The sequence below is a fragment of the Hoplias malabaricus genome, chromosome 2 (genome assembly GCF_029633855.1).
Source record: "Hoplias malabaricus isolate fHopMal1 chromosome 2, fHopMal1.hap1, whole genome shotgun sequence".
Classification (NCBI taxonomy): Eukaryota; Metazoa; Chordata; class Actinopteri; order Characiformes; family Erythrinidae; genus Hoplias; species Hoplias malabaricus.
In genome coordinates this window covers 23,449,497-23,472,669 of record NC_089801.1, presented here as the reverse complement: position 1 = coordinate 23,472,669, position 23,173 = coordinate 23,449,497, and the positions used below count along the sequence as shown (strand labels likewise).

Here is a 23,173-nt window from a genome sequence, read left to right as displayed (position 1 = left end):
CACTGTAACAATACAATGCCATTTAAAGAACCATTTATAGCACATTCTCCATCAATTGGGAGAACCCCTTCCTGATGCAAAGAACCCTTAAATCATGCAAAAGCCTCTTTAAGTGCTCATGGTTCTATATAGGACCATTTTCTTTAATAAAGAACCAAGCAACCCCTGAAGAACACCTTATTTTATGTTTATGACAATAATTTACAAATTTTCCCCAACCAATGTTTGTAGTGGGCAATGTTTTTTTTTCTTATTTTAAATGTACATAACTTTCCTTAATGCTATTGTTTTTTAATTGTTTCATACATTTTTATATTATTATTTTCATTCTACTTGGACCAGAAGCAATGAAGTATAAGAGTGTTAATGTTGTGTAACTGTTTGTTTACTGCGCATATGGCAATAAAACACCTGAATCTTGACTTACTAAATGAAGAGTTCACCAGCTCCCAGGATGTTAGCATACATGCTAGTCCTTGTTTTCAATGTTAAAATATGTTTCATTTTATTTTAAGCTTGCAACAGAAATTTCTGTCATATTATATTTTTTTACAGTTTTACTCCTTCATTTAAAAGCCTTAAAATAAAACAACTACTGTCTCTATCTTTAACAACAGATTGAAATATTGCTAACTCCTGTTTATATTGAAATGTTCATATTTTCATTTCACTTATCTCTATCCACCTACATACCACTGAGAAAGATCCTGATTGGATCATTTTCTGGCACACTTATTCTACCAAAACGTAATAATAAAAGAGGTTCCAAAACAGGATTTTAAAATGGCTGGTTGGTATGACACTATAGCTGCAACTGCTAATGCACCTGACTGGCCCAGTATATCCATTCTGGTCGGCCACTGTAAAATCCTGGTCTGGAACTTGGATCAAGGTTCTGGATATAAAGCCATCTAAAATCTAAAAAAACCTTACTGTTTGTCATCAATGCCAGCAGAATGGATCAGATGATATATTACCAGAACACACACACACACACACACACCTTCTAGTTATAAACACACATGACGATAATACCCTAAACCTCACTTAACCTAAATATTTCTCATATGTACAATTTCAAATCATAAACAACGATGTGATCCTCCAGTTTCATAGGTTCATGGAGTGTCAAGCCTCCCGCCAGAGCACTAGTCAAAAAGAAATTAATACTCCAGTATTATTGCTGTTTTTACTGAGAAAATTTCATTCTTTATTATCACACTGTCCCGTCCTTCTCAGACTTTTTCTGTCTCAACCCACAGAGACTTGCTTTTCCCATGCATTCAGAAGGATGTCTCATTCCCGCGTAAAGTTCAGAGACCATCTATAAAATCCCTTTCACTTCTGTTCCTTTATTGTGCTTTATATGCTATGTTTGGTGTTGGCCCCATCATCGAGAGACCAAAAATTCAATCCCTGGAGATGCCTCAGCCATCTGTGGCTCTAAGCTCTCGCTTTTTTAAGGTGTGTAGCAGGATCCATGCTTTTCCCCATCACTCAGCACTTTGTTAGCCAACTCAGAAATGTGTAAGCTACCAGGCTGTAGTGGTCTCCTCCAAGCGTGTTGAGCTGTCCAGTGACATCACAATGGCAGGTTAGAAAAGAAGCAATGGCAGGATTCACATTTCGTTCCAATGCATGTGAGAAGAGTTGAAGTGGGGTTTGCAATCCAGAATTAATCATTCAACGCCACTCATTTTCACGTGGCTGAATGCCATCAAACCCTCACAGCAATTTTTGGAATCTAGGAAAAAAAAACCTGCCAGTAGAGACTGTTACCACAGCAAAGGGAGACAAATGTAATGCTCCTCATTTCAGAAGAAAGTGGAGTAGGTGTCGACACCTTTCCAGAATTGCAGCAAAGTAGATAATTTTTAAGATGAAACCTGGGGTTTTCTTCAAGCGGTGGTTCTCAAAGTTTTGGGGAACCCCATGCTTTAACCCACAGCACATGAGCAGTTCATTTGAGAATGTGCCAAAGTTTTGGCCAAGTTACATGACCTGTTGGGTTCTGCATAAAAAATCACTGAACACATCCTCTACATGAGAGGCGTTCAAACCGTGGGGCCTCCCCACTGGGAGAGGACAGGGGGTGATGAGGGTGGCAGAAATGTGAGATTGCAAAAAAATATTCATACTTTGACATTTTCTTATTTTTCTACTAATTAAGTACCACAGAAAAAAATATTATTATATTTATAATAAAGAATAAAAATTAGCCGCAGGTGAGGAATTCAGTATCACGGTACTCTTAATGACATGTGCTCTTTTAATGCTATTTAATTAATTGTTATATATTTATTTGTTTACACAATAAAAGTCCTGGACAAACAGATGATAAATGAATTAAGCAACATTTTAATGAATTGTCTATATACATACGCTGGGTTAGTTTGGAAATTATACGTTTGTTTTAGTTGAGGGGAGGTGGGTGGGCAGAGTCCTCACCAAAAAAAAAAAGCAACAGGGGTCTCCAGAGGAACAAGTGTGTACCGCTGCTCTATTTTTGTCCACTTCAGTAAACTCAGCAAATAAATACAACCTGGGCGAGGTGGGGTGGGGGGTATTTTCTTTTGTTTGCTTAGAAACTGAATGAATGAATGAATAGATTGGCGAATGGATGAAAATGAAGTCAAAACACCAGCTCTAGATGTAGCAAAGCACAAAACGTGCTAACACGGGTGCCCCTCTAGTCTGAATTGTAACAATGCACATTTTGCAGAGCCTGAAGGGGGCCTTATCAAGTGAAGATCAGCTTTCACTGCTGCTGCACCGTGTGAAGCTTTATCTCCGCACACATCGCTGTGCAGGAGGGCAGTTTACAAAGGAACGGCAACTGTGGTCTACTTCACTTGTAAGTCGCTGAACCCCAGTTCCTTCTCAAAAGTGGCTTCTGGGTCTCCGTCTCCCACCTCACTTCAAATCAACGGTCTGGTCCCAGCACTCTGCAGATCTGGAAGTCGAGCAAAGGGACGAGCGGGTCAGCAGAGCGCCGATGTGTCATAGCGAAACCGAACAGGACGCCAGCGAGCGCGCTCAGTATCTCATCTCTCTCACCACACCTTTTTTCCACCGACTTTTTTTTTCTTTTCTTTTCAAAAGTGCATCAAAGCTGTACCGCTCTCACCACACACACACACACACACACACACACACAAACACACACTTTCAAACACATTCAAAAAACTCCCTTCTTTAACCCACGCTAAGGCCTCATCTCCATAGCAACAGGAGAGTGTGCTCTCTCTCTGTCAAGGAAGGGGGAATTGAAACCCGCCTGTCCTTTTACGAATTCAGATAAAAAAAAAAAAAACGTGGGGTTGCCAGTTGCAAGAAAATCAACCCACAGAAGTCTATTTTCATCAAGTCATTGTCAGTAGTTACATAAATGCTACATGTCTGACACGATGGTGTCTACAGGTATGAGGGGGCATGTAGTAGTTTATTCCGCATGACCTCCCACTACTACAATTTATATCAGTTTTGAATCAGAATATTAAAACATCTCCACTTCATCTCACACACACTGCACTGCTTCCTGTTTTAAACAAGGTACAAATGATATATAAAACATCAGTGTACAGCTGCAGACTTTATTATGTGATTTATTATATTAGGCAGGTATGCTGAGCGGCTTTAAACCCGTCTAGATGACACTTTGAGCACTGGAGCTTAGGCTCATGTGCAGCTGCGCCACAGCATCTGTGTCTATTCCTCTGGAGACTATACAAGCATATTTGTCCAACAAGAGCACATTAAAGTAGATCAGACAGATCTGGACACTGTCTCACAGTGGTTCGGGGAAGAGTATGGGAACCTGCAGCTGAGCTCTCGAGTGTCAGACGTGTAATACACTGACACTGATAGCAGGTGAAATGCCAAGAGAGCAAGGGGCCATTGCTTCATTACGAGATCTAAATCGTCTTTAACTGCTAACAGAAAAGAGCTGATGAATCTTTAAATTTCATTTCAATTATTTTTGTTATTTCTAAGTGCTCAGCGACAAACAGAATAAAAAAAACCTTTCGTGTGAATTCCCCTTTGCACTTTTTTTTTTTTTTTTTTAAATACGTCTGTGGTCCACCCATCCCCCACTTCCCCCTGCACTCGCTCACACTCTCCCAGGGTCAGGCCTGTGAAAATACAGAAGATAGACCGTGCAAGAGTTTATTTTTATTTATTCTTATTTTTAAAATAGCAATAAAGTGTCTAATTCCAGCCAGAAACTACTTCTTCTACATTCTTAAAAAATAATAGGCTCTTTAGAGCAATGTATTAAAAGAGCCAGGGCTACCTTTCTGAAGACATTTTTATTAAATAGATGGAACTTAAAAGACTCTTTTCCTCCAAAGACTTTCTGAAGGTTAAATAATGTAAATGTTCTACACTCTCTTCAAGGAAAATCATGCTTTGAAGCCAGGAACCGCTGAAGAACCTTCTTTCTGAGCGTGTAGAATGTGCTGCTGGTGGTATTGCAGTGGTCTATTTTTGCATCTACCATATGAGACGGCTCTCTAACTAGCATTCAGTTATTCTATCTATGCTTTATCATGCTTGAATTTAGACTCTGTGAGGCATGTGTGAAGACGTACCACACTGTGGACACCGCAGTGGTCATTTCCTGGTGCTGGGGATAGCAGTAATAATAATAAAGCCATACTGTGCCAATTAAATTTTAAACTGGATAATAAAATAATAAATATAAAATTATTATTAATGGTGTCAATGGATTCAAATTCATGTTTATCACAACAATATTCTGTGAGTGATCATGAGTAATCATAAGGTAAATGCTGGTATTTCCTTGTTGTTTTGGAAGGGAGAAAACTAAATGTGTAGCGTGGTACGGTTAGAGGAAATTGTTCTTTTGACTTGTTGTTATATGTAGATCCGCACTGGCATCCCTGGTGACTAAAGCCATACCAAGCCCCACTGGCACCATTAATGCATGCCCAATGCTACACCACTGCACTTTGGTTTATCCTTATGGGGTATGGTTTGAGATGCAATGAGCAGCAATCTAACAAAAGCAACAGCTTTATGAGGGCCAAGCTCCGGCTCACCTTGAGAGCCTTCACAAATCCACAAGCCGAACAAAGGCTTTTTGGTTGGAGCTCTTGTGGGGAGATTAGACTGACTTTGGTATAACAAAAAGCTGTTGGACTGTTTTATTTCAGCTCATTGGTTTCTTGCCAGGTAAGGTTCTGTTCAACAGTTACACACCTGATGGAAGCAGAGAGGGCGTCTGTAGTTTTCACATATCCTGGAAGACCTAGAATAACCAAAGCCACTATCCAGTGGCTCAAATAAAGCTTTGCAAATCAATTCCATCAGATGCAGTCAGATTTGACTCTGAACACTGCTCATAGGAGACATATGGATAAATCAATAAGCAGCAAACTAACAAAAGCCACCAAATCACCAAAATAGTATGTTTACACCAGAAGGGGAAACGCCAAAGTGAAATGATGTTATTCTAAGCAACTTTCGAGCATTTCTATCGGCCCATTCATAATTCATTCAAAATGGAGATGCATGTTTTTCATTGGAAAATGAAATTTTAGTTTGGAATCCTTGTGGTGAGGTAAGATAGTTATATCTTTACCAAAGGTAAACAGCTTATAAGATTTCTTCCCTGTGGAAGATCCTGTGCAGCCCGTCCAAGTTTAACCAAGAAACAGAAGTGTCTCTCTCTGTAGAAAGACCATCCCGAACACTGCAGGGTGTAACATTAATGTCCCTTAACATTAAAGCCCTCGAACTCTAGAATAAAAAAAAAATCAATCAATGATCTTAATGAGTAAAGCAAACTTTGTGTCAACTGTGTGTAATTACACATTTCCTTCCGCTCCTTTGCTGGGAAAACGCAGCAGAGATATTAGCGCTAATCTCTCTGACTGATCTCCACGAGCAACCTGACTACATCGAGCCACACATGACGCCACTAATATCAATGCCATAGAAAAAGTTGAGCCCGGCGAGATCAGCAAACATGATATTTGAAGTCGGCGCAGGGCCTCACACAGGAAATAACAGAGTTGAGTGAGTCGCTCTGCAGGTACTTCCTGTGCTAGAGATCTGATCGTACTCTGACGCTTTCCTCTTTCTGATTTCAGAAAGTCGTTTCTACAAACTGTATATTTTTGTTATTATTACATTTATGAAAATTAAAACGTTCGGACACTGAATATTCCAGACTTTGAGTGACATCTGTAGATGCACTTGTAGAAATGAGGTCTGTTACAGATGTTATATTCATCACATTTCTAACATTAATTTGAATTGTATCTAATTTTAAGAAAACTATTATCACCTTGTAGCTCTCCCACCGGGTTTGTCCTCCTCTAAGGAAGAAAAAGCCCCAGACATCGTCAGAAAAATGAACTGACTGCATTCATCCACATAAACATGAGTGAAGTTAGAGGAGGACGTTGGATTTTAGCTCTGGATCCAAAAAAACACCACTCCAACTAATTCCTAAAGGTGCTGAGGGCTCTATCACACCAGAGAATGCAGTTCCACTCCTCCACAACACAGTGGATTTATACCATTTTGACCAAAGCTCGGCACTGAGCATCAATTCATTCACGCTGCTCTTTGGAGATGATATAAGCTGTGTGCAACTGAACATCTGTGTTCACAGGGGAAGGAGATACATGTTTTTCTTTGACATTGTTAGGAACATTGTTCTCACTTATTCACCGCAAATAATCGTGATTAAAACTAAAATATATTATAAATATTCAAATATTAAGTGTACAAATGAGATTAAAGTGTGTAAGAAATAACTGTAATTGAAAACTCAAACATTCTCCTGCACTTTTGTCATTTTACTGTAACTGTAGCTTAGTGTTAAAAAACGGCACTGTTATTTTAATAATAATTACATTTATTATGTTTCATTGTCGTGTTTTTAATATCGTAGTCACATCTTTAAATTGTTTAAACCATAACTCACACGTACTTTTGGATACAAAGTTATCTGCAACAGAGAATAAACTGATACACATGCTTCTGCAGTGTTTTTTCCTGATGGGACTCATAATGAAAAAAAAATCTTCTCACATTTGCAAATGACTTAATAATTAGGTTATTATTTGTTGAATAAAATGACAAAAAGTGGGAGAATGGTTGGATTTTAAAAATGCAGTTACACCTTATAAAAAAGGCTTTTTTCTGGTCTGTAATAAAAATGTTAGGGTATAATGAAGCAAATGGTGGTATATTAATAACTGAGTAATGATGCTCCAAGCTGGTGCTTACTCAGTCCAAACTGCAGGTCATTGTCCATATTTCCCACACACACGCAATCTCCAAAAGGCTGGCCTATCACTTCCGCCTCGTTTCTCAGAGGCTCACTTCAACATTTCAAGTGGTGCAAGCGTTAGGCAATGCCTGAGCAAAGTGAAACAGCAGGTAAAGAGAACAGAGAAAAAGAGAGAAGCAGATAAAAGAACTGCCGAGACTGGACAGTGGGCTCTACATGTCCAAAAGTTTGTAGTCACCCCCCTCCCCCCCACACCTTTATTCAGCTGTTGGATTCAGTGATAACAGACATTCAGCTGTGAACGCTCAGCTTGTACAACCTTCTCAGAAAAGCAGGAAATAGAATGGGTGCCATGTTACATCAGGGTCAGTGCCAAATATCGAATACAGCGTTATAAAGCGGCCCAGCGCTGAGCTGTGGAGCAGTGGAACTGCGTTCTCTGGAGTGATGGAGACCCATCCAGTACCTTTGGGTTGAGTTAGAGTGGATCCAGAATTCAGCACTCCACATCAGTACCTGTTCTCACTAATGGTCTTGTTCTGAATGCCATCAGATCCACACAGCAATGATTTTACATCTAATGCCAGGCTTTTCTATAGGAGTAAAGACTTGCTGCAGCAAAGAAGGACAAACTATGTATTAATACACTTCATTTATTGGATGAGAAGGTGTTCTGTCCATAAATCTTTGGTTGTAGAGTATATAAATAGTACACGCTGTACACAGTAAAAATGTCTGCTTTTGTAGTTAAAAAAAAATAAATAAATAAAATGAAATTTTATTCAGAAGCCAACTATTGTATCACTGTTCTAACAAAACCTTGTTTTTTTCTACAAAATGGCAACTTCAATGGCAGTCTCAACCTTTAGTCTAAAATACTGTAACAAGACTTCATTATAAATCATTTCTGAGTGTTTCCATTGGCCCAATATTGCTGACATTTTAACACAAATCTTAGTGGAGATGCAGCTTTCAAATTAGGCCAAAAAAAGTATTATATATTATGAAATGCAGAGTTACAAGAGTTTGTAGCTTCTACCAGCAGCTTCATTTAACCCTGAAACCAAACGAGAGTGAAGCTGTTAACCTTAAATGGATGTTTTTATTACTGTCCATCTGTGGGTTCTGGGGTTAGATAAAGTCCTATCTGACAAAAGAAAGATCTAGAACTTCACTAGCTGTGCAAGGTGCATGTCTGGTGATTCTGTGTATAATTCCTTAATACACAGAGCACTCTATAAGACCTCTGTCGACCCTTAAACGCACTGGTGTTCATATGCGCAAAAGTAAAAGAGGAGAAAAAGTGAAAGAAGGACTGCAAGAAGAAAGAGAGCTAGGCCGTGACTGTTAAACCTCTTCCTGTGTGGTTTACACCACGTGGTCGAGAGAGGGTTAAAAAGGAGCGCTTCTCCTCTCCCTGGTCCATTTCCACTTCGGAAGAAGAGCGAGAAGACCCTGAAGACTCTGAAGAACCTGGTAAGACCATTGGAGGAGAACATCTTGAAGGAGGAAAAGAAAGATGAGAACTTTATTTGTAGTGGTACGGATAAAACCGATTACTCTAAAATTGACCTTACTACTGGAGTCAACTACGTTTAAATGTAGCTAATTTAGTGCAAATTTATACATTTTAAAACGGCAAATTTTGAATTAATTTCATTCAATGTTTTAATTTTACTGTTTAAATTATTTTAAATGCAATTATTTGACAAAAATGTGTTTGATTTATGCAAAAATTCCGAATTCCTCCAGGGTTCGAAGCGGTGTATATTATTTTTACTGATTTCTAAAAATGTAGAAATGTGATCTTTAATGTTTGTTAATTTACAGAAATGTACTCGAGCTCATGAAACAATATCTCTGACAAATTTAATAACAATTTATGTAAAAATTACTCACTTCCTGTTTCGTCTCGTCATGCAAACATTAAATTTGTGGCGCGATGTTTTTTTCCAGAGGTCAAAATACAGATGTACTTCTGTAAACAGCGAGAAGCTGTAAAACCTGCAAAAAATTAATTGGAATTTTTATATTTATATTTTTGTCTTGTACTGAGTTAGCAGAAACCGCTTACTCATGCCAGTCAAAATGGCTGCCAAACCCAGGCGAATATGGCATGGCATAAAGGGAAGAAGAACTTCTACTAAAGTATCACTTCACAAAGTGGGTTTCAGGGACCACCAGATGGTGTAATTATTTTTTTTTTCTTTAAATTGATCCTTAACGTCAACAGTGATATGGAACAAAACCATGGATCATCTGGTTGTCTGTGAGGATCAGTTTGAAGACCACTATGTTTGATTAGCTTTAATGTATCTGAAGAAGAACTAAAACAGTGTGTTGTAGTGTTTCTGTTCTATGAAATTTTATTGAATTCACTTGTACTGTCTTTTGAAAACAAAGGGAATTTTGTGAGTGTTTTGGGTCAGATCTTGTTTTGCCAGTAGTAAGAAAACCTCTAAAATGCAAACTTCTAACAGCTGAAATAGAGAACCCCCCCCCACCCAGGGTTGGGTCAAACCTCTGATATTTTTGTGTGAAGTTTTCAGGCAGTTAAAGCTGTAAATGTAACAGTTGTGAGGCACTGTGAAGCGTTTGGGTGTGGTTGACATGGGCAGCTGTAAAGTTTGCAGAAATGGGCCGGAAAAGCGTTGTGTTAGTTTGTCTGTGTGTGTGTTTGTGTGGGGGAGGGGGCTCTTAACCACCAACTCTACAGGTGTGACTCTACTCCGGCGAATTCAGGACTTGGAGACAGCACGATGGGAAGTACAGTGCAGTCATCCATAAAGTAGAAAGCACTACTAAACCCCTCGCCACAGTGTAGTGTTTCCTACTTTATGGATGAGTGTACTGTTGGCTACTGGGAACTCACTCTGAAATCAAGAAACCCAGCCGACATGAAGGAGATGGGGAAAGAGACAAAAGAGGAACTGGCTTTGTTTCATAAGACTGTGCACAACTCACTGTGTCAATGTGAACTCACATGAGCTGTCTGCACACGGAACAAAGCCAAGGGACTCGGTACACTGCTTGCACCTGTATCGTTAATGGCACTGTATACACTGTTGTTCTTGTTTTTTTCCATTTTCATAAATAAAAATTCAATTAAAAATATTGCTTGTGTCACGTCTCTTCCACTTGTACATTTTTGTTTCCAATAAAAGGGATTTGAGTAAACAACCCTAAAATCCACATTCACACAGAAATGGTCAGATTTTATGTGAAAATATATTTTATTTCTGTAAAAAGGTCCATAGTAAACGACGCTGGCCCCTTAATTAGCAATAGTGACATTACTAGTCATCGATCAAAAAGCGCAAACATGCAAAACAACAAAAAAAGGAAATGAAATTGGTTTGAAAAACCTTAACAAAAAAAGACCGTATTTACAGATGCATTTTCAAAAAAGTGGTTACAAAAAAACCCAAATTTACAAAAACGCAAAAAAAAAAACCCATTTCGCTTCTCCACAGGATGCTCAACAAAAGAATAAGAGTATTTTCTTTCGCTGTATGAAAATACCAGACGTCCAAATCACCAAGCCCCGCACTGTACATTATACACACATCAAGGTTCAACTTCAGAGCTGACCAATCAGCAAAAACAAAACAAAACACAAAGAGAAACTATAAATACATTGTAAAACAAAAAGTAAAGCAAGGTACTATAAATACATAAATAGAGTCATAAATAAGGCCGAGTACAGGTGTAACACCATCATGCATGCAGTCAGAAGTACAGCTGAAGTAAACATTGCAGTAAGACTAGACAAGGTCTTGTAAGGCTAATTTGTTACTGTGGCCAAACCTACTCCTATCAGCATGAGTCCTCAGTTTCAGAAGCTAGTGGACAGCACAGTGACGAGGCCTCTGCCCTACCTAAAGTTTTCAGCAGCAGGGTTAACAGCAGGCTTTTGGATTATATAGATAGTGCAGCTTGGGGAGCGCTGTGTCAATAGCGTCAAAAATATTCAGAGCGTGTTACATACAGGCTACAGAGAGAGAGAGAGAGAGAGAGAGAAACCGAGAGAGAGAGGTTGACTGTACAATGCAGTGCCTACTGTTAAGACTCATCAAGGCTGGTGTCATTAAAAGGTAACGTTTCACACAGTCAAGTTTTTGTCCAAAGGAAACCCAAGTGTTTAGACCTTGACTCAGCCCCCAAAGACCAAGCTGGTGGTCATTTATTATTGGTCTCCGTGTCGTCATAGTAACAAGCAGAGCACCTAAGGGTTTGGCAAGAGTATGATCCTAAATCATCTGAGAGAGTCTTTAACGGTGTGAAGCTGATCCACTCCACTGGTGCAGAGTGAAACTAATCTTCATAAACATGGATCAAAGTTGGTGCAATTAGAGTTTTATCAGAGTCCGTTTAGACCAGATCTACTGGTCCATTCATCGTGAAGTTGTTACACATTGTAACGAGCTGCTGGTCATCATTAATCATAAAGTCAAGCAATGAAAAACAGTAAAAATGACATAAACAGAGATAACAACGGTTTGTCCTGACAGTGAGGATTACGCTTCACTTAAAGGTGTGGTTTCCCAGAGAGGGGTTAAGCCTAGTCCTGGACTATATCCTTCCATTCAGTGGAAATATTCACAAATGAAAATGCTGTGTGGTCCAGGACTAGTCTTAATCCCTGACTCAGACCAACCCAAAGTCACTGAGCCGACCGCCTTAACATCACAGTTCATTCAACTTTAACAGTAGTTTAAAAGAATAGTAACTGCTTTGCTACACTCTCTCAACTCGCTGTTTGAAAGTCCATTAAATCTAAATGTTAAAGCAGCCAGGTTAACTTTGGCTTAAAGGGGAATTCCACCAAATTTCAAGAATTCTGCATAATTCAGAGGCTGAGACAGTTGTCATTCAGACTGAGCTCAAATGAGAAATGCAGAGAAACCTACGTCTTTACACTGATGATGTCCACAATGAACGTACATCATATTATTTTGTATTGATAATACTCACGGTAGTGAGATAAACTTATTCGTAACTGTTTCATGTAACAATCATTTTCAGGGAAAAGTAGATTTTAGGATCATTTTCTGCAATGCTTCTGAAATCTGGTTCCATTCACCATCAGTGGACAGTTCTGACTTTCACATTAAACTCAGCTCTGGACGACGTCTGAAGCTGTTAAATTCTGCAGACGTTCTGAATAATGAGTTGTTTTACTGTGTAGTAGTTAAACCTGAGAAATGACTTCACATGATCCCTGTAAGGACACTGAGAGACCAGACATACACAGAAACAAACAAACAAACAAACAAACAAACAAACACCCTATTCATCCAATGGACAGTCCCCACAGTAGAATGGAAAAACAAACAAAATGTACTGCATATCTCACTGTAAAAAGATGAGTGTGAAAGAGTGTTATGTTCTTTTTACCCGTTTGTGGTACAGATGCAACATTCCAGAAAGGAGGGAAAACCATTAACAAATCTGGAAAACACACACACACACAGAGAGAGAGAGAGAGAGAGAGAGAGAGAGAGAGAGAGACAGACAGAGCTCAGACTAACATCCTTGTTTCAGTTCATCTACATTCGTGTTATTGGGGTTCTGTGACTGTGGTTGAGAAAGGCACTGGACAGACTTCTCTCACAGTCACAAAGCACAGCCTCACACAGCACTGTGCAAAAGTCAGAGGCCATCCTTTCTGAACTGATAATACACATTAAAAACCAGAGAAACCAAAGTGAAGCTTGATTTACTCGTCTCTCACAGATGAAAGCTTCTAGGGTGTTGTTTAGTTGTGGGAGGGTCCAGGTCTTTCGTGGTTGTTAAGATGCCCAAGTCAAACTTTCCTTGCCTTTGCCCTTCTTCGTGTAAGTGATAATCTTAGATCTAATATCTTGAGAAAGGTCTCCTGGAAAAAATGAATACCTTGTGCTTGATGATCATTTTGACTGGAAACTAAATGAAAAAATGGCCTTTGCACAGTGCTGCACAACACAGAGCAAACTTCTGAACCGCTCCTCGGTAATACACACGCTACAGCACCTACACACAAACAACTGACCGACCTACGGATGATGTCTAATGTGCTGAAATACTTCTGAAAGCCAGGAAAAAGTTAAATATGCCTTAATCCAGTAACTCATTACGAACAGCAGGACTGAAAGGAATACACCAGGGTGTTTTTATCGGTCTAATCTCTATCTACAGCCTCTGTATTTTACTGATTCTTATAGAAATCTGTTCAGATATGTGTCTCAATACTTAGAGAACAAAACCCACTGGTTATTAATTATATAAATAAATCAAATGGTATCTGGTATCTTCATTTTTTTCCCACATTTTTAATTTGCCAACTTCCCAATGTCAAAATATCATCATGATTTTTCATTTATACTGAAAATTAAGTATGTTTGTCCTATTTATGTTTCTTTTTTGGAGCTATGAGGTTTAGCTCAGCTACATGCTAAGTAGCTACATGCTAAAAATGCAGCCAATTGAGAAAATGTTAAAAACACTGGAATATCCCTTTAATTTTACAGTAACACAGCAGTGAGCCGACAGCTCCACCACACGACCTCCATCTGAGGAGAATCAACACTGATTCCACTCAAAAACTCAATACCACTAAGAACAGGAGTCTTATTATTGTGCTTGACTCTTGTTCAGATTCTCATAACAGCTGTTTTCTCCATGCACAATAAGACAATGTGCCTCTACATCCAGTTACATACAACACACACTCACACACACCAGCAGTGACATGAAAAAAGTGCAATTAGCAAATTATTCAAGATAACAGTCTGTCCCGTTTAGTCCTTCTTACTGGAGCCCAGCTTCTTGAACAGTTTCTTGCCTTTAGAGAAGAAGCCTTTCTTCTTCTTTCCTGGTGGGGAGGTGTCGGTGAGAGATGAGTGTTCCAGGGGCTGAAGGACGGGGCCCGGGGCAGGGGGTCCTAAGCTTGGACAGGGCTCTGGGTTTGGGTGCTGGTACTGGTCGGTGCGCTGGTTATGTTCAGCCGCTGGACTTTCCTCTGGAGGAGTGGAGGTCACAGCATCCGTCTGCTCTAACCCCGCAGTGTGGCTCACCTGTTAAAGATGAAGGACAACACGGTTATTAAGGTCACCACGGTAAAGACCTCACCAATTGTAGTAGTGTGGCAAATAACACAATTCACACAATTTAACCCTTACTATAAACATAGTCAATCAGCCAGGATTTTTTTATTATTTTACACTGCTATAAAGTAGTAAAAGCTATGGTGAAACTTTTTAGAGATAACACAGTATCGTTCAGTGAGTTAATTCAAGATTTTATAAAGGGGGAATTCCACCAATATTTGGAAATCTATGCAGTTTGTTAAAAGTGTGGCTCCGTGTGAAACCGTCATGAGAAAAACTGCCTGATGCCTGAGATGTCGTTCAGACACAGTTTTGAGAGAAAGGTTAGAAAATGTCAAAAGGGATTATGACAGTACATGGAGGAAATATGTTGCTCAAAGTACACAGAAACTATTAAAACTCACAGAATCACTATTTCGCCATTATCTAATACGACGTAAAAGCGTGACCAGGGAAGCCTAGTATTGCCGGACTGGTTTCCTGGTATTTCAACAGTGGGAAAGAATTGTCCAAATTATTATTAGTGTCATTAAGAAGCTCTGAGAAGCTTCCTGTCAGTGTTTTGTTTACATCTGGTGATAATTTTATGTGATATTTTAGTACAGGGAAATGTAGGGTGGAGCCAATGTATGTAGAAATAACTTAAAAAAAAGTATCACAAAGTTACAGTTATAACATTTTTGTGTGAATATTTTAGTGTTACAACTGTAAAACTGGGAAGGCACTCTCATCTTCACACTTCTTCCCTTTTCAATAATATTTCAAGCAACAAATAGCTGACAAGACTTGGGCAGAGCTGAACTTTAGCTCTGTTTTGGCCGTTTAAGGTGAAACAGGTTCATTCCACTAGTACAAAAAATAATAATAATAAATAAAATAATAAAACCCTAGGCCGTCCGGCAATATGACATGTAAGTGTTTTGGATAGTAAATAAAATGGCTACATTTTTGACCCCTGGTTCCCATCACCACTCCTGTAAACTGTTTTAAATCAGGGCAATCTCAATGATGCTCTTTACATCTCAATGGCTGTATCAATAGAAGCTTTCTTATTTAAAGACTTGACACAATAGAGGGCGAGTGTGTGACGATTCAGTAGTAATATTATTACTAATTAAAAATATATATATATATTATTATTATTTATTATTATTTGTTATTTGAAGATTTACTACGAAGCTAAAAAAAAAGCGCAACCTCAGACACCTAACAGGACATGGCTGATTAACTACATTTAAGAAGGGGAAAGTGACTATGCTTGATATTTCGCCACACTTTTGCTTTAAAAAGTAAAGAGTGTATACTGACGGGGAGTCTCATAAAGGAACATTCACATAACAGAGGAAGTGGATCTATTGATTATTTCTAAAGTCTTAAGGTGGAGGAGAAAGGGATCAGGTGAAAGAATGCCCTAGGGTCTTCTCTTAGGGACGGAAGGGTTCCAGGACAAGGTCAAGAGGTTTGAGTGTTGGACACAAAGCACTAAATAGGGAAATCAACATTAGGACACTTACTCTTACTGTTTAAAGTGCACCCCTCTCCTGTGCCTCTGCACCCCACCATGCAGGAACAAATACACACAGATGGAAAGAAATAAGCCATGCAATATCAACAGGGACATGCAGAACAAAGAGAACTGAAGAGAAGTGTGTAGAAAGACACAGTTTTAACTCATTTATACATAATCGACAAAATGGCAGCTTTACAGGAGAAAGTGACATCGTTCTATTTTTGTTTTTTAATTTTTCTCCCCATATGATTTGTCACCAATTCTATCTGTTGGCTAGACCTCCCACCACACAAAAGGGCACCAACCAGTGAAGACTAATACATGTGTTCTCTAAAATCAACCATATTTGGTAACACATTGCCACTAGGAAGCTCAACACTTTTGGAGGAGATTGCTAACTGCCTAGGTCTGCTATGTTAACTAGCAAACGCCTGCACTGGCTAGAACCATGCAGAGTTATGAGAGAGATGGAGTTCCATACCACTCACACATGTTTACATATAATGAGTGTGTCTCAATTTCTACCGAGCTGTCTCACTTCCCACTACATACACAGGCAGCTGTCTAAGCATTCAGCTTTCCAACGGACACCCAGAGATTACTGAGACGCTCTAGTTAGACAGCAGTTACGTCACAGCCCATTCCCTCACTGCACGCAAACGGCATTTACTCCCCTCCCCTCCCCTCCGCTACTGTGTCCACATATAAAAACAGAGAAATGGAGAGAAGTGTGGTCAGAAAAGGTAAAAAATGCATCACTTTTCACCCTTAAGCAGAGCATCTCTCAAGGAAGCATTCCTCTAAGAATCCAGAGAAAACACAGTAAATGCTTTCTGCTGTTTACAGTGTATAAGCTGCATTGCTCCTGCAGCTGAGGAAGAATCTGATGCGGCCTTAAAATGACATCTCATTAAGATATGTTAGAAGGTGGCATAATTAACGTCTCCTTTGTTTGTTTGTTTTTTTTTTATTACAGATTCTACACAAATACACACACACACACACCTGTGAGTCTCTCCGGCTCTCTGGGACAGTGTGCTCCACTGCCTTCTCCTCTGCTGTCTCTGGAAAAGCCTGGAGGAAGTTGGAGGGGACCAGGCCTTTCTGTCCATTTAAATCTCCCTGAGACAGTAAAATAAAAACAACAAATCCTATCATGCATTTAGACAGTCATACAGTTGCTAAAACCACGTCCATGAGACTGACAGCTGCTAGTTTTAAGAGTGCAGGAAGGAAAGATCCAGGCTTAAACCAGTCTGCATATCAACACTCACGTAAAAGAAGCCATCATCATCCATATCTCCAAACACATAGATAACATCCCCGGCACTGAAGGTCAGCTCAGCCTGTAGGGGGTGACCCAAAGAACATCAGAATCCGTACATAGCTTAGGTATCATTTTATCATTGCTGTCGGATGTTTGTTTCAATATTCCCTTTTATGTTCTGCTCATGTCACGTCTGTATATATGCATGTGTTTTACTGTGCTGTGAGGTCACCTCAATGTCAGCGTTAGGGGAGCTTTCTCTTGGGTCATAATCAAAAATGGCCACCATCCTGCGAGGTCCAGGGTTTCCCATGGCCATGGCAGAGGGTCTAGCTTTATCTGTCAATAAAACAAAAGCAACATAATTAGGTTGGCATGGAAACAGTGGATATGAGGTTGTCTTTTGACAGGAGTAGTATTAGTAAAGCAGCATTATAAACATCTCTAAGCATGCAGTAAACCTACAGGACAGAAAACCACATGCAGCACAGAATTATTGCAGTTACAGTACAGACGCCGTAACATGGGAACAAAAAACATGCAACCAATCAATCAGTCAATAATGTAGACAATAACAGACATGTACTTGATGAACACAGTTCCACTGCAAAGGAATGAGTTAATGAGGGAATAATCCACCACATAAATACACTGCTATTTGTCATACTCAGTTAGAATGAGTGAGCGGTGAGGAAGGTTATTGTAGAAGCTCCTGAAACTCGTCTGAACATCATGGACATCTTACAATAGCAGTGAAAAGGCACAAAAGCCCACACTGACTCTGGAAGTTTTAGGAGTCATGCAGTCAGTTTGTTCCACATGCACATGTAGGTGAAGCTCCATGGGGGTCGTGCATGCTGTGAGGAAAGATAACTCTAGACCGAAGATGGAGCCAAACCGATGCACTGTTAGAAGGAGGGGGTGCAAACCTTGGCTGGAGGAATCAATAATGGGAGGATCCTCAAACACTCCTGCTGTCTCCACTGTAGGAAAAAATGGGAGATATTTAGGGTGAGGGAGAGTCTCTGGTGCCTCCATAGTGTTGACTCAAAGGAAGAGTGGGTTAGGACTCAAAGGGTAAAAAAAGACAAATTATTGCAAACAAACATGTCTAAAATGGGCATTAATGCATTTAGGGGTCTCACAGTCACACACAAAGCAATCATACGTATACACAGCATCAGAACAGCCACATGATTAGACCAGAGGGGATTCTGGGATAGGTCACACTACTGCCATGAAATGTCTGATCAAAACTAGAAAAAAAAAAACAACTGATTACAGATGTTTAAAAAAGCATTTTGCCAATTGCTGGTAAAGCATCGTTAACTATGTTTCTGTTAGAAAATTAGTCTACTGACCAGTGTTTTATTCTTAATTTCCAATTTAACTGAACTGATAAATATTACACGGACCCTTTAAATGATCCATAGCTCACAGACTAAAGCCTCGTTTCTCATGTGGTAAGCTGCTATCTCAATTGTCTACAATTGCAGCCCTCTCATTAGGGCTGTGCCATATCATATCATGTGCAATAATATCGCACATTTTTTTTAAACAATAAAAAAAATCAATATCGTGAGATTCTGACTTGTTCACGTAATGATATCATTTATGCACAGAGAGAGGTACGGTGGAAATTTGCTCTGCGTTCAAAAATTTGCTCCAAAATTTTAGTGACTTCAGTCGTGTGGGTGGTTTGGAAATAAAATATCAATATTCAAAATATTTTTTATACTATGTCAGAATCTTGGTAAGTTATGGTTTAAAAAATAAGCAAATGTTTCCACATTTATTTGTTGTTTCCTCTGAATTTTTGAAATTATTAGATTTGTACTAAAATAAAATGTAATTAAATATAATTTCAATAAATGATTAAACATATTATTAAGTTAATATAATTAATATTAATATAGCATTTATTTTGTTGCAACAGTGTGTTCTTGAAATTAATAAAAGTATTTTCAGTGTTTTTTTTCTTATCACCAAGAATATCAAAATACCCTGAAATATTGTGATATTAGTTTAGGGCCATATCGCCTGCCCCTACCTCTCATACAAATACAACTATTAAAACAATACTTCCACAGACTACCCTGGATCGTCCAACAGTGTACGATAAGTGGATTCTACCACAGGAAACCCCTTTGGTCAAACGTTCAATTCAAGCAGACTTGAGCACGAGGAGAACTAAAGCAGGTGAGATGATGTGGGGAGGGTGCAGATGGTAGAGAAGACCGTGAGGAGACGTGGAGACACACCTTTCTTGGACCGTCTAGGTTTGGGCGGCGGGGCCGGGCGGTGCGGAAGCTGAGCAAGTGAGCGTGTGCCTTGATGGAAGTCAACACAGGAGAACGCGGATTGAAAGCCAAACCAGACAACAAGCGGGCAGCAAAATGAATGAGGCGCCCAAAGAAAAGCCAGAAAACAACAACAACAACAACAACAACAAACAACAACAAAAACAGATTGATGATTTTAACTAAAAAACAAAAGACAAAAATAAACCCTGCAAACAGAAACTCCTTCAAGAACAATGTAAGCAGGTGGGCTACAGTGAGCAGGAAAGGGTTAAACCATCGCTGTCAGAGAGCATTCTGGGAAACTCTGAGATCAGCGCTGTGGCTTTTAGCGAGGCACTCTTTCCATGTCACAGCTGAAATGCTAGCGTGATGAGAAAACAGAGCAATATCAAAGACAACATCAATAATAAAATAAAACACTGAAGCAATTTTTGGAACTCCTTTAAAAACCGTTGTGTAACACTGGGCCTTTGTGAATGAAAAAGCTTGGCCAAAGCACAAATGGGATCATGAATGTCTGAAAACTAACAGCAATAAACAAAGGTAGATAGAGCACATATGGAGGCCTTGAGTCAAAAACCCTGTCCTGTAGATGATAGATAGACTCAATCCCTTAACACTCATTTTTTCTCCCCACTGTAGAAGACCTAGACTAATTCTACACTTTCAGACTGTAGTTCATATGTTTTTCAGCATAGGCCGTGGACACAGGATGCTGTCGGCCAGAAGTTTTTGGTTGGTGGACTATTCTCAGTCCAGCACTGACACTGAAGGGTTTAAAAACTCGAGCAGCACTGCTGTGTCTGATCCACTCTGACCAGCACGACACACACTAACAACCCCACCACCACAACGTCAGTGTCAATGCAGCACTGAGGAAGATCCACCACCCAAATCATACCTCCTCTGTGGGGGTCCTGACCATTGAAGAACAAAGTATACAGAGCAACAGATGGGCTACACTGTGCACTGTAATTGTAGAAAAGTGGTTGTTTGACTTATGCAATATTCTGTAGTACAGCTTTACGCTTAATGCTTCATGTTTCTGTGCATTTATTCATCACTATGTTCTCACTACAATGTCCAGCACATATTATACGAATGTGTCCTTTTGACAGCAGTAAAGAATCCCTGCCGTCTTGTGTAGTCACTGTTGTAGACACTAATAAAAACAAAAGGAAAAAAAGCCCTGAAGCTCTCAAGAATTTAACTCAAAGCAGATGTTTTACAAAAGTTTCCTGCACCTTCAAGATACATCATCAGAAGGAGGTTTTCCTAGTCTTTACACCAGACATTGCTGTGTGACTCTAGGACAACAGTAAATATAACGACGGGTAAATTTATTTTTTACTTTCTCTGGAGTGTCCCTTTAAATAAGAGTTAATTTATGTGTTCAATAAACCACAGCATGCAACCTGTGTTTAAAATGATTGAAAAAAGCTTAAAAAACGTTATTTACGAAATGTAAAGCAATAGTCTAAATCATAATCTAAGGATTGGCCTTAGGGATCACATTAGTGCTTTTAGTCGTGGTAACTGAAAATCTGCGGCTGTACTGACTCCATAGTGGACGAGGGGCAATGTGCGCTAAGAAGATTGGCTCTAATTTTAGAAACATGTTTTGCTTTATGAAGTTGATAATCCTCCCTTGGTCATTTTTAGGAGCAGAGAGCATGGGACTGGGGAGAAAAAAAAAACTGCTGCTGAGAGTTACATAATGCACAACAGCTGCCGATTCAGCACAGATCTAGTTTCGAGGCAAAATGAAGCTCCAAATCTGCTGAGTTGCAGTTCACTGAGGGAGTGCCACGCAACGATCATCTATTCACGTTTCCAGCTTTAAAGCATAATGCAAATCAAGAGAGCTGGGTCTGATTGGCTGTTGCAGTACTAGTGGGGGCAGGTCCTGGGGAATGACTGACATTCCTATACCTAAACATACCTATCTTTTCCATGGAGGCATCAGTGGTCAAGAAGCCCTGCAGCAGCAGCTGGTTCTTGGTTTCCTCATCATCCACCTGGATCTCAGACACCATGTTACAGGGCACGTAACCATTACGACCGCTCGACTCGCCCCGGTAAAACCCATCTGCGTCTTTATCACCATAAACCTGCAGGTAGGACCGTAAAAGTACAAAGTTTAAACAGGACTTGGGACAGGGCTGTGTGAAATTTATTTCCGTGCTGCTAATGCAACGTCAGTCCTACCTCCCAACTCTGTTACATCAGCTAACAGACGTTCACTTTGGCTAACGCCTTCCATACCTTAATGATCTGGCCTTCCCTAAAAGGAAGCTCCTCTTCTGCAGCATCACGATTGGGCGACATTGTTGCAGGGTCATAGGGGAAGAGGGCAACAAAAACCCTTACTTCGTTGTCACCAACAGGCCTTGACTCTGCAACATCTGTTCACACAAACAACAAACAGAAAAACACACACAGGGTTAGACACTGGGCTTGTATCCCCACGTCCACATGCTGAAGCTGCAGAAATGTCTCCAGTGCCTTGCCTTGCACCCCCACATTGGCACAAAGTGGCACGGTCCAGGAGTGTCCTTAAGTGAGGTAATCACAGCAAAATCCACTGAGCCTAAGCCTGTATGAGCCGCTTGAGAAACGTGCAAGCTCTTAGCGCGCGCGCACACACACACACACACACACAGAAAGATGGCAAGGGAAAGGAAAATGTGTCCAATATGCCCAATATTGGGATACCCAGTTACTTCAAGGAGCCACTGTAACTGATAAAGGCCTTCAATTTGTAATATCCCCAAAGGTATTGCCAGGCAGCTCCACATAAGCTACAGGTGACCATTGCTGATGCCAAGTATTGGCTAGAGGGGCGTAAAACCCCCAATTGTTGCAATGAGGAGCAGTGGGGGTGATGCTGTAAGGAGGTAGTAAGTAGTCTGTGTGTTGGAATGGTGTTTGTGAACCAGAAATAACCATCCAATATCAGGACCTCATCCCACTTACGTTTAAGAGGCTCAATATAGAGCTGGGCGATGCGGCCAAAAATAATGTAATCACAATGAATTTTTCTATAACTCATCAATACAGATATGTATCACGATATTAAATTTTGTGACATAGTTGCAGTTTTTAAAGGACTGCCTTCTAAAAAATGCAGACAGATTACAATGTGCAACATTTACTATACAATATTTAAATAGTATTAATATCTGAACATAATATACATCTACAACCTCACTTCTAATAAACGTCTTACCATTAAAAAGTAATCAGTGTCCTGTGTCTTGGGCAGTCCAAGGGCATCAGCTCAAATATTTGAAAAAGTAAGAAGTAACTAGGTAAATTAAGATGATTTGGAGGAAAAAAAGAAGTCATACAAAGTTCTGGTCTGTAAATGTATATATTTATGTTTATAACAGTGGAGAAACAAGAATGCTTGTAGAGAGGAGTGTGAGGGGCGGGAGGGTTGGGGAGCGATGACACCCCATCTTGTGCACGAACAGTGCTCTTGCGAAAGTGTAAAAACATTGCGTGCGATAAAAAACCCCACTTCACTTGAGGAAATTATCACTGTCCTACAGTAATTGAGTGTGCAGAAAAAATACCCCCCAAACACAGAACAGGAGATTACTTACAACTCACAAGCACTTTAGGATTTAACATATTGCAGTGTTGTTTACATTCTCATGTTCATTCGGCCTCACACGTTCAATTACAGTAATAGGACGCGTATTTGCACCTGACAGTGTGCTGCATGGTCAGGCT

The 23,173-nt window shown here is 39.8% G+C and overlaps 1 protein-coding gene across 1 annotated transcript in view; it reads right to left on the bottom strand.

Moving 5' to 3' along the window:
- Window positions 1-10,481: 10,481 nt before the first annotated feature.
- Window positions 10,482-23,173, bottom strand: part of LOC136675624 (peripheral-type benzodiazepine receptor-associated protein 1-like) — a 136,892-nt gene continuing 124,200 nt past the window's right edge. The window contains exons 26-33 of the mRNA XM_066652275.1: window positions 21,701-21,840; window positions 21,378-21,546; window positions 19,394-19,462; window positions 18,062-18,115; window positions 17,365-17,471; window positions 17,140-17,211; window positions 16,871-16,987; window positions 10,482-14,322 (exon numbers count right to left, since the gene is read on the bottom strand). Of these exons, the coding sequence (XP_066508372.1) occupies window positions 14,047-14,322; window positions 16,871-16,987; window positions 17,140-17,211; window positions 17,365-17,471; window positions 18,062-18,115; window positions 19,394-19,462; window positions 21,378-21,546; window positions 21,701-21,840 (1,004 nt within the window). The 3' untranslated portion in view covers window positions 10,482-14,046. The remainder of the gene's footprint in view (window positions 14,323-16,870; window positions 16,988-17,139; window positions 17,212-17,364; window positions 17,472-18,061; window positions 18,116-19,393; window positions 19,463-21,377; window positions 21,547-21,700; window positions 21,841-23,173) is intronic.